Source organism: Myotis daubentonii, chromosome 10, assembly GCF_963259705.1.
Source record: "Myotis daubentonii chromosome 10, mMyoDau2.1, whole genome shotgun sequence".
NCBI classification, from domain to species: domain Eukaryota; kingdom Metazoa; phylum Chordata; class Mammalia; order Chiroptera; family Vespertilionidae; genus Myotis; species Myotis daubentonii.
Window position 1 is genome coordinate 9,730,325 of NC_081849.1, and position 12,575 is coordinate 9,742,899.

General features: G+C 39.2%; 1 protein-coding gene across 1 annotated transcript; it reads left to right on the top strand.

Annotated features, from left to right (window-relative positions):
* The first annotated feature begins 11,044 nt into the window (after window positions 1–11,044).
* On the top strand, window positions 11,045–12,071 carry LOC132242662 (polyglutamine-binding protein 1-like). The gene has a single exon (XM_059711596.1). It carries the CDS (start codon window positions 11,196–11,198, stop codon window positions 12,054–12,056), a length of 861 nt encoding a protein of 286 aa, XP_059567579.1. The 5' UTR covers window positions 11,045–11,195; the 3' UTR covers window positions 12,057–12,071.
* The last annotated feature ends 504 nt before the right edge of the window (window positions 12,072–12,575 follow it).

A 12,575-nucleotide genomic window follows, 5' to 3' on the forward strand; every position in this document is an offset into this window, starting at 1 on the left:
CAACCCAGGTACATGCCCTTGACCGGAATCGAACCTGGGACCTCTCAGTCCGCAGGCTGACGCTCTATCCACTGAGCCAAACCGGTTTCGGCGGGAGAACATATTTTCAATGATACCACCGATAAGGGTTTAATCTCCAACATTTACAGGGATCTCATGAAACTTAACAAAAGGAAGATAAACAATCCAATAAAAAAATGGGCAACGGACCTAGATAGACACTTATCGAAAGAGGACATACAAAAGGCCGAAAGACATATGAAAACATGCTCAAAGTCACTAATTATATGAGAGATGCAAATCAAAACAACAATGAGGTACCATCTCACACCTGTCAGAATGGCTATCATCAACAAATCAACAAACGACAAGTGCTGGAGAGGATGTGGAGAAAAAGGAACACTCGTGCACTGCTGGTGGGAATGCAGACTGGTGCAGCCACTGTGGAGAACAGTATGGAGCTTCCTCAAAAAACTAAAAATGGAACTCCCATTTGACCCTGTGATCCCACTTCTAGGAATATATCCCAAAAAACTAGAAACACCAATCAGAAAGGATATATGCACCCATATGTTCATAGCAGCACAATTCATCATAGCTAAGATTTGGAAACAGCCTAAGTGCCCATCAGCAGATGAGTGGATTAGAAAACTGTGGTACATCTACACAATGGAATACTATGCTGCAGTAAAAAAGAAGGAACTCTTGCCTTTTGCAACAGCATGGATGGAACTGGAGAGCATTATGCTAAGTGAAATAAGCCAGTCAGAGAAAGATAAATACCACATGATCTCACTCATTTGTAGATTATAGAGAACAACATAGACTGATGAAAAGGGACAGATCCTGCCAAAATCGGTTTGGCTCAGTGGATAGAGCGTTGGCCTGTAGACTGAAAGGTCCTGGGTTCGATTCCGGTCAAGGGCATGTACCTGGGTTGCGGGCACTTCCCCAGTGGGGGATGTGCAGGAGGCAGCTGATCGATGTTTCTCTCTCATCGATGTTTCTAACTCTCTATCTCTCTCCCTTCCTCTCTGTAAAAAATCAATAAAATATAAAAAGAAAAAGAAAAGAAAAGGGACAGATCCAAAGACTATCAGGCTATCAATCCCCAGAAGGAAAGTAGGGGGGGGGGGTAAGGAGAAGAGATCAACCAAAGGACTTGTATACACGCATATAAGCCAAATCAATGGACATGGACAACAGGGAGATGGGAGCATGAGTGTACGGGTGGGGTGGGGGAGGTTGGGAGTTAATGGGGGGGGGATGAGGACACATTTGTAATAGCTTAACTAATAAAAAAAAAGAATGCAACTTAAAAATAAAGTAATAGAAAAATATAATTTGGTGTTGTTAGAAAATAAATGTTGGGGAAACTGACTACAAACAAATGATTGATTGCATAAGGGATTCTAATTTCAAGTATAAAACGCAATAAAACAAATTCCACTGCACTTTCAAAAGTCATATCCAGATAGGATAGAATTTATGAGTAGTACCACCTCTCGGGTTTTCTCTCCTTTAGGTTTACGTGAATGCACATAAAATATCTTCTATAGAAAAATCTTTGTTAGTTGAGGTACAGCCTCATGTACCTAAATTTAGTAAGAAATGTCAGAAATGTTATGGCTGGTAATTACAGAGTGATTCTAAGCCAAATAATAGCTTTTTAAAAAAATATATTTTATTGATTTTTTACAGAGAGGAAGGGAGAGGAATAGAGAGAGTCAGAAACATTGATGAGAGAGAAACATTGATCAGCTGCCTCCTGCACACTCCCCACTGGGTATGTGCCCACAACTAAGGTACATGCCCTTGACTGGAATCGAACCTGGGACCCTTGAGTCCGCAGGCCGACGCTCTATCCACTGAGCCAAACCGGTTAGGGCAAATAATAGCTTTTTAACCAGTAGAATGATCATGATAATTTAAAAGGTGAACATAGCAAGAATGCTGTTAACATCAAATTGTTGATATCAAAGACTGAAATTAATACTGGATCATTAATCAGAAAATAAATCTATCATGTAAGAGGATTTTTTTGAGAACAGCTAATAACTGCTATCACACTTTCTTGAATCCATAAACCTAATATAGATATAGAAGAATGACTGATATTAGCAGCCTGCAAGTGACAGTTTCCTCATGAATATCACTAGACCACGTGACCTCTATGGTATTATGACTTGAAGGAAAATCATGTTATTATGAAGTAATTCAGCAGTCAGCTTGATGAGTATGCTCCACTGCAAAAGCACAGATACCTGTGTCAACGCTGATTTCATGCCATTACCTATGTGTTTAGGGAGTTACTTGAAAACAAAATAAATGGAACTAATAATGTTTTGTGTAGATAAGTACATAAAATCACAGGAAATACAATAAAAATAGGTTCAATAAGGGGGGGATAAGGCTAAAATGCGGTCTCTAAATCTTCATGATTGCTACTGGCATGCCCCAAATCACCATTTAGATTTCATCTAAGCTAAATACTTCTCAATGACAGTGATACCCCTTTAGTATTAGAAGACATAGACATATAGGAAATTGTTCTAATAGGTCACTTTTTAAAATACACCTTTATCGATTTCAGAGAGGAAGGGAGAGGGAAAGAGAGATAGAAATATCAGTGATGAGAGAGAATCATTGATCAGCTGCCTTCTGCACACCCCACACTGGGGATCAAGCCTGCAACTCAGGGATGTGCCCTGACCGGGAATCGAACCACAACTTCCTGGTTCATAGGTCGATACTCAACCACTGAGTTATGCTGGCTGGGCTAATAGGTCACTTTTTAAAAAAATGTCCAAAACCACTAAACCAAAGTTATTCCATTCACCATGATTTTTAATCAATGTGCTGCTACTTCAAGAAAAGCAAATTAAAAAAATTTTTTTAACTTATGCAGTGTCCATGACAAATATTGCAAAGCAAGAAGCAATGTCAGCTCTGACTTTAACCCTAGGACTTTGGAATTACTATCAGGGTTAAATGTAAGAAAATTTAGCCAAAAATATCAAAATTTCAAATATCTGCATTCATTGACCCAACAGATCCTTCTTTAGGAATTTATTTAATAAATAAATTTATTTATCTAATAGATAGATATGCTCATATTAATGTTCAATGATACATATACACATATACATCTTTATATGTATGTTTGTATAAAAGATCTTCATTTCATTAATATTATAATAACCAAATAAAAATAACCTAATATTTATTAATTAATATTTCACATATTCATATAATAGAACACTATACAACCTAGTAAAATGAATAAAGAAATTGCTTATAGTAGTTTGCTACACAGAATACATACATATACATATGTGTGTACATTGGAGCAGAATAACACAATTCCATTTCTGGTTGTCTAAAGAAATAGAAAACTTCATATGTGGAAATTATGAAATTTTATTTTTTTATGTTTTGGATTAATCTTTACTGAAGGATATTTTTTCCCCATTGATTTTAGATAGAGTGGAAGAGAGAGTAGAGAAATATTCCTATGAAAAATGTCTAAGATTTTACTGCCTATATATTCTTTAAGGATTTTGACTGTACTCTTGTGTATGATGTAAGGAGATGGTCTAGTTATGTATATATATAAAAAGCTAGTGTCCAGAATGCCAGAATGACTGGAATGACAGAACAACCAGTTGCTATGACACCCGGGTTGCTATGACTCCCACTGCGGCCTGCCAACCAGCCAATCGAGGGTGGGGCGGCCAGCCAACCCCCCCACTGCTTCGCCCCCCTTGGCCAGCCCCATGCCTGATGGCCACCCCACCCCAATAGGGGGTGGGGCCGGCTGAGCCAACCTCCTGCAGCCCCTCCCCCCAGCAGGCCCAGCTCTGATCTGCCCCGATTGGAGCTGGGCCAGCCAGACCCCACCTGTGCACAAATTTGTGCACTGGGCCTCTAGTATATATATATATTTACTGTACCTGTCCAATTTTCCCACCACCATATGTTGAATAGTTTGAGAATGATAGGGGTTCTTTGAGCATTTGGTAAAATTTGCGTGTGAAGTCATCTAGTTCAGGACTTTTGTTTGCTGGGAGTTTTTGTATTACTGCTTCAATTTCATTAGTTGTTATTGGTCTATTCAGATTTTCTGATTCTTCCTGATTCAGTTGTGGAGAATTGTATGTTTCTAGAATTGTATCCATTTCTTCCACGTTGTCCAATTTTTTGGCATAAATTTGTTTATATTATTTCTTACAATCCTTTGAATTTCTGTGGTTTGTTACTTTTCTTCATTTCTAATTTTATTTATTTGTGTCCTCTCTTTTTTCTTCTTGATGAGTCTTGTTAAAGATTTGTCCATCTCGTTTATCTTTACAAAGAACCAGCCTCTGGTTCCATTGATCTTTTGTATCATTTTTAAAGTCTCCATGTCATTTATTTCCACTCTAATCTTAACTATTTCCTTCCTTCTACTTACTCTGGCCTTTGTTTGCTGTCTTTTTGCTAGTTCTTTTAGGTGCAAGGTTAGATTGTTTATTTGAGATTTGTCTTGCTCCCTTAAGTATGCCTGTAATACTATGAATTTCCCTCTCATTGTGTGACTGCATGAAGGAATTATTGGCCTAATAAATCAACATATTTGTTCTTATATACCAAGAAGACATACTTTCAATAATATGTATGTATATACATTTAATCCAAAAAAGATGCATTTGAGGCCAATCCATAACTTCACCTTTTAAGAATCTAAAGATATGAGAATAAATTAGTCTATAATCACTAGTTTATCTTTAAAAGTAATATATTTGCAATAAATTAAATTTCCCATCAAACATTCTAAATTTCCTACTTCCCACATAAAAAGATAATAGTCATCATAATATACTAAATATGACACTGAACATTTAAAGACTAAAAATAAACGTAATTTTTATTAATGATGTTATTGAAAAATTAAATTATTTTCTCTTATTTCCTTAAATAAATAAATGAAATGTGTGTTTGAAGTTCACTTGTAAAAACTGATCCACAGTATAACTCTGAATCTCAGAGTTGTTTCTGATTTCATAAGAACAGGATGGCAACTCATAGCATCACTATAAGCTGTCTTACTAACTTATTTGATTTCATCAGTTATATTAAACTCTTCAATAACTCTGTGACATTTTATTGGTCAAATTATTAACTGAAAGAACATCTAAAAAAACCCAAATCAATGTGTAATAAGTTGTTTCCCTAGATGGTCACTTGCTCACTTGTAGTGTGACCTTTTTTACTTCCATATCAAGAGTTGAAGTTGATTTTCTCTACCCTTAAAATTGGGTAGGCACTGTGCCTGCTTTAGCAATAGAAAGGAGGCAAAAATGGCATTCTAACTCCAACCCCATATCTAAAAAGTACTGCCCTTTCATCCCCTGTCTCTTGGAACATCCACTCTTAGATGATTTCCTCTCAGAACTCAGCCACCATGCTGTGAGAAGACCATGTCACATGGAGAGGTTATGTGTCAGCATTTTTTTCAACTGCCCCAACTGACCTCCCTGATGACAGGCAACAGTGTCTGCCAGTATGTGAGTGAACCATCTAAACAAGCAGACCAATCAAGCTTTCAGAGTCCAGCCCCAGCTTCCAACTGACTGAATCTCAAGAGACACCAAATATGAACCACCCAAACCAGCTCAGTCAATTTATAGAACCGTGAAATGTAATAGTAAATTGCTGTTTTAAGCATCACTAAATTGGGGGAATGGCTCATCTACACAGAAGTATATAACCAAAATGTAATGTGACTGCCTCTTCTCTCATCATGTAATAAACCTTTTTCCTGCTTCATCTGTTAGGTAAGGAGACAGACAAAGTCAACAAGGAAATTACAACATAGCCTAGACTTTGGAGAACAGCATATTTCATATATAAGTTTATTGTTGTCATTAAAACTGTCCTATAACAAAGTATTTCTCTTAGAATAATTTCACATAAACTATAGGTGAACCATAACACTTCAGTAAATTCACTGAGGAATTTTGTTAAACATTAAATATAATTAACACTCAATGCACTTCACTTTTCCCCAACTCATCCATTTTTACTGGGAAAGATTAAGTTTGACTTATGAGTCAAAGTCTTTTTTATTGTTTCAAATATTCCTCCAGATAGTCTCTGAATCTCAGGATAAACCATTACCAAAGAAGTCATCTGATTTCTGATTTCTCATTGCTATGTGTCACTCACCAGAATGGCATTGAAGTCTCCCCAATCTTATATTTATGGAAATAATCAGAGGTGATACCATGTGAATAGGATTTTCTGATCATCTACAGGTAGCAGCTCCCTTTGACCTCAATGAAAGTCAAAAGTGGTTTCTCTGCTTCTCCTAATAATGTTAATTAGGAGATTGGCAGCAATTCCCAGTACGTCCACTTTCAGGAGCTTCTCTTGCCTACAACAGAGGTCACTTCTTAGTATTAAAGCTACAAATAGCTCTTCCTGTAGCCAATTCTGACAATGTGCTCTTAGAACAGTAACATTTTTAATAACTGTGATCATACTAAAATTACCTGGAAACTTTGGAAGTCCCAATTCTAGGGATGTAGTCATAACCAATTAAATGTGAATGTCTGGGGGTAGAAACCAGACATGAGTAGTCGTCAAAGCTCCCGGTGACTTGATTTTGTAGCCAAGGCTGAGAACCGTTTCTCTAGAACAATTTCAGTTCTATGACTAGCTTAACTCCTCAGCATTAACCTGTCAGTAGCGTCACTCGATGGCCTTACTCACAGATTTCTTGTTGGGCCCTGGAGGAACAACTGTGTGGCTGGCACACCTTTTCCCAGGACCTTTTAAACTCTCCCTGAACTTAAATTCAACTCAGATCCAGCACTATGATGAACTCCGGAAGTACAAAAACTTTGACCCCTGACTATTTGACCCCTGATCTCCCGAAGATTAACTTCCAGTTTCAGGAAAGTGGGAAAGGCAAGGATGAAATAATTATGGAAATAACTAATTTCAATATAATGTGCCTTATACATTAATAGAGCAATACTACAGAAGCACCAAGAAGGAACATTTCAAAAGAGCTGGTGGAGGCTCTCAATCAAGCAGAGCAAGATGCATTTGAAAGAGGCCCAAATGAAAAATCAGGCAGAAGATAGGTCAGGGAATGTAAGCAGATAGCCAAATGATCTGGGCTACCTATCACTACTTGAGCGAATTAAGCAGAAACAGAGTAGAATCATATATGAACATTTATTCCAATAATGCCGGCAGTATGCGAGAACAGCAGGTCATCTGCAAAAATCTGATCTGCCCCTCCCCATAAACCAGCTGCTTATATTGGGTAGAAGGACAAAGATTACATGGGGAAGTAGGGTTTACAAGCATGAGGAAGTAGGCGAGGGATAATGGTTACAGGTTACAGGTTACAGGCAATTCGGGCTGGGGGTTCCCAGAGGACAGATGCCTCCAGGCACCTCTGGGAGCAGATTACAGGCAATAAGGGTTGGGAGTTGCAAAGGGCGGGCACCTCAGGGATTAGATTGTTTCAGCCCTGAAGTTATAAATCTCTCCATAATGATAAGCAGTTCTTTGGAAAGGAAGATGGACTGCATTCCAATGTTAGCTCCCATGTCCCAGGTCATACAACTTTCAGCCAGGTTAGAATGTGCTTTCTCTAATTAAGACAGAACAATCACTGTTAACAGAGCATGATTAATATTTTTAATAATTATAGCCAGTCCTCAAAATTCTATTTCTGCCCCTAACAGGAAGGTATATTCTGTTTGGATCAGAATAGAATTTGGGGGTAATCAAGAGAATGTTTGAGGATGGAGAGTTAATCTTATTATAATTGTATTTTTGCCTTACTGTTATTTTTATTCAGAAAATAATATGTATAATAGTATGAAAATAAGAATATAGACATAAACAGAAACCCCAGCAGTCAATACATACATGAAAAGAAGCTCAATCTGAAGAAAATACAAACTTAAACCTCAATAAAACACCATTTCATATCCACCAGATTGGCAAACAGTCTGACAATAATAAGAGCTATGAAGAATGTGGAACAAGGGGAACGCTTCTATGTCATTAGTGAGAATATAAACAGGTTTAAAAACTTTGGAGAGAAATTTGACAATACCTGGTAATACTGAAGATACATATACCCCACAATCCAGAAATTCTATTCCGAGGCATGTACTCTTACAAATGAACACAAGGATTAGAAACACACATAGTGGCAGAAAATATTTTTAACAGAATAGAAGATACAGGCAGTCCCCCCAAAATGCATAAATTCTACCAGTACCATCATACTATACTGTTTAAATGTTAGAAGAATTTAAATATACCCAGGGTTTTAAAAAGGCTATTTTCCACTTATATAATCAAACTATTATTAAAATATAGCATCACAAAAATAGCTTCATGAGCTAAAATATATAAAATTAAAATTACACAAAATGAATATAAGTTTACATGTACAAGAATGTTTCTAATAGTATCCTATATAATAAAAGGCTAATATGCAAATTGACCAAATGGCGGAATGACCAGTGGCTATGATGTTCACTGACCACCAGAGGGAACGCTCAACACAGGAACTGCCCCCTGGTGGTCAGTGCACTCCCACAGGGGGAGTGCTGCTCAGTCAGAAGCCCTGAGCCTGGCTCACGGCTGGTGAAAGCAGTGCTGCTCTCACCTCTATGGCAGCGCTAAAGATGTCCGATTGCCGGCTGTCAGTTGGACATCCCCCGAGGGCTCCTGGACTGTGAGAGGGCACAGGCCAGGCTGAGGGTACCCCCCCCCCAGTGCATGAATTTTGTGCACTGGGCCTCTAGTTATTTATAAAACCAAAAAAGTGACAGAAACAGCCTAAAAGCCTATTATGAACACATGAATAAAGTGTAGTATATTTGTCACACAAACATGAAATAAACTATAGCTATGAGTATCAGCAGAAATGAATGAGTAAAATGTTGAGGGAGAAAAGCAAGTTTTAGAAGAATAGATGCCATATGGTATGCTATCAATAAAGCTAAATAAGACTATATTTTGATTTTAGGGTTCCAAACAATCCAGTTATATTCACATGAGCTGAAAGTGAAGGGATGGAAAAATTATATCCCATGCAAATGGAAACCAAAAAAAATAAATAAAAAAGCTGGAGTAGCAATACTTATATTTGACAAAATAGACTTCAAAATAAGGGCCATAACAAGAGACAAAGAAGGTCACTACATAATACTAAAGGGATCAATCCAACAAAAGAATATAATCCTGGTAAACATATATGAACCCAATATAGAGGCATTTAAATATATATATATATATAATCACTTCTGGAGGATATAAAGGGACATCAAAAAAGAAATTCAGGGAGATACAAATAAGTGGAAGCATATACTGTGTTCATGGATAAGAAGAATTAATATGATTAAAATGTCCATATTCCCTGGGTCAAATGGGAGTTCCATTTTTAACTTTTTGAGGAAACTTCGTACTGTTTTCCACAGTGGCTGCACCAGTCTGCATTCCCACCAGCATTGCACAAGGGTTCCTTTTTCTCCACATCCTCTCCAGCACTTGTTGTTTGTTGATTTGTTGATGATAGCCATTCTGAAAGGTGTGAAATGGTACCGCATTGTTGTTTTGATTTGCATCTCTTATGTGATTAGTGACTTTGAGCATGTTTTCATATGTCTCTAGGCCTTCTGTATGTCCTCTTTCAAAAAGTGTCTATTTAGGTCCTTTGCCCATTTTTTGATTGGATTGTTTATCTTCCTTTGGTTAAGTTGTATGAGTTCCCAGTAATTTTGGAGATGAAACCCTTATCAGCGATAACATTGGCAAATATTTTTTCCCATGCAGTGGCTTTCTTGTTGTTTTGTTGATGGTTTCTTTTGTTGGATGCCTTTTATTTCTTTTTTTGTCCGTTTGTTATGGCTAAGCACTTCCAGCACTGTGTCGAACAGGGGTGGTGAAAGTGGACATCCCTGTCTTGTTCCTGTTCTTAGGGGAAATGGTTTTAGTTTTTTCCCATTGAGTATGATGTTGGTTGTAGGTTTGTCATATAAGGCTTTTATTATGTTGAGGTATGATCCCTCTATTTCCACTTTACTGAGAGTTTTTTCAAGAAAGGGTGTTGGATTTTGTCAAATGCTTTTTCTGCATCAACTGATGTGATTATGTGATTTTTGTCTCTCAATTTGATTATGTGATGTATCACATTTATTGATTTGTGACTATTGTACCTTCCTTGCACCCCCAGGATAAATCCCACTTGGTCATGGTGTATGATCATTCTAATGTAATGCTGGATCTGTTTTGCTAGAATTTTGTTGAGGATTTTAGCATCTATGTTCATCAGGAATATTGGCTGGTAGTTCTTTTTCCTTTTGGTGTCTTAATTTGGTTTTGGAACTAGGGTAAAGCTGGCCTCATAGGAAGAGCTTGGAAGTGTTCCTTCCTCTTGAATTTTTTGGGATAGTCTGAGGAGGATAGGTTTTAGGAGAAGGGAATAATTTCCAAAATATGTAAAGAACTTATACAGCTCAATACCATGAAGACAAATAAACTAATTAAAAAATGGGCAACAGACCTGAATAGAAACCTCTCCCAAAAGGGCATACAGATTGCCAATAGACATATGAAAAGATGCTTGGCATCAATAATCACCAGAGAGATATAACCTCACACCTGTCAGAATGACTACCATAAATAAATCAATAGACAACAAGCCTATGGACACAGATGACAGTATGGTTATGGCTAGAGGGAAGGGGGCAGGAACTCGATGGAGGTAAGTAAAGAAGGAAAAATGAGGGACATATGTATTAGTGTCAATAATAAAAAACATGACAAGACTGAGGGAACTTGGATATTTAGACTACAAAAATTGGTCAAACAATAGCAGCAGCAAAAAATGATGTGGTGGGAAGAATAAGAGTTAGAAAATTTGAGCCTAATTTTTGTTCCACCATTCCCAATAAACCTGAGAAACATCACTCAGAAAATCATTTCGGATTCTAGCGGCGATGACAGGGATGGGACCTGTCTGACAGCGTTCCTGTACCTGCGTGACTCTATTGGTAAAGTTGAGGGATGTGCATATTTTGAAGCCGGAGAACGTGCTCCCCTGTGTATCCCCATCCTAGCTCTTTGGTTCTTCCCACCCGGCAGTCTTTGGGGGACGTTAGATCTGCCTGCTACTCGCTATGCCGCTGCCCGTTGCTCTGCAGACCCGCTTGGCCAAGAGAGGCATCCTCAAACATCTAGAGCCTGGAAAAAGGTTCCCCACCCCTGTCTTATCTGAACCCAGGAACAGGACAGATTTAGAACCAGAGGAAGAGATCATTGCTGAGGACTACGATGATGATCCCGTGGACTATGAGGCCACCCAGTTGGAGGGCCTGCCACCCAACTGGTACAAGGTGTTTGACCCTTCCTGCGGACTCCCTTACTATTGGAATTTGGACACAGACCTGGTGTCCTGGCTCTCCCCACATGACTCCAACTCCATCGTTACCAAATCGGCTAAGAAGTTCAGGAACAGTAATGCAGATGCTGAGGAGAAGTTGGACCAGAGCCATGAGAAATCGGACCGGGGCCATGAGAAATCCGACAGGAGCCATGAGAAGTCTGACCGGGGCCACGAGAAATCAGACAGAGACCATGAACGTGGCTATGACAAGGTGGACAGAGAAAGAGAGCGGGACAGGGATCGGGACAGGGATCGGGACAGGGACAGGGACAGGGACCATGACTGTGGATATGACAAGGTGGACAGGGAAGAGGCCAAAGAACAGCGCCACCATCGCCGGGAAGAGCTGGCTCCCTACCCCACGAGCAAGAAGGTTTCAAGCTGGAAGGATGAAGAGTTAGACCCAATGGACCCCAGCGCATACTCAGATGCACCCCGGGGCACCTGGTCAACAGGACTCCCCAAGCGGAACGAGGCTAAGACGGGTGCAGACATGACAGCCGCCAGACCCCTCTTCCAGCAGCGTCCCTACCCATCCCCAGGGGCTGTGCTCCGGGCCAATGCCGAGGCCTCCCGAACCAAGCAGCAGGACTGAACCCTCGTGGTTTTTTTTTTTATTATTATTTTTATTTATTTATTTATTTATTTATTTATTTATTTTTATTGCTTGAAGTATTACAAAGGGTATTACATATGTCTCCTTTTTTCCCCCACCCTTGACAATCCCCTGGCCTCCCCTACCCGCCAGTGTCTTATGTTCATTGGTTATGCTTATATGCATGCATATAAGTCCTTCAGTTGATCTCTTACCTCCCCCCCCCTTCTGCCCCCCTACCTTCCCCGTCCTTCCTGCTGCAGTTTGACAGTCTGTTTGAGGCAGCTCTGCCTCTGTATCTATTTTTGTTCAGAAGTTTATGGTGGTCTTTGTTGTCCATGGGTAGGTGGGATCATGTGGTGTTTTTCCTTCATTGACTGGCTTGTTTCACTTGGCATGGTGCTCTCCAGTTCCATCCATGCCGTTGCAAATGGAATGTATCCCAGGAGACCAGAGGCACCAATCAGAAGGGATGTGTGCGCCCATGTATTCATAGCAGCACAATTCACCATGGCTGAG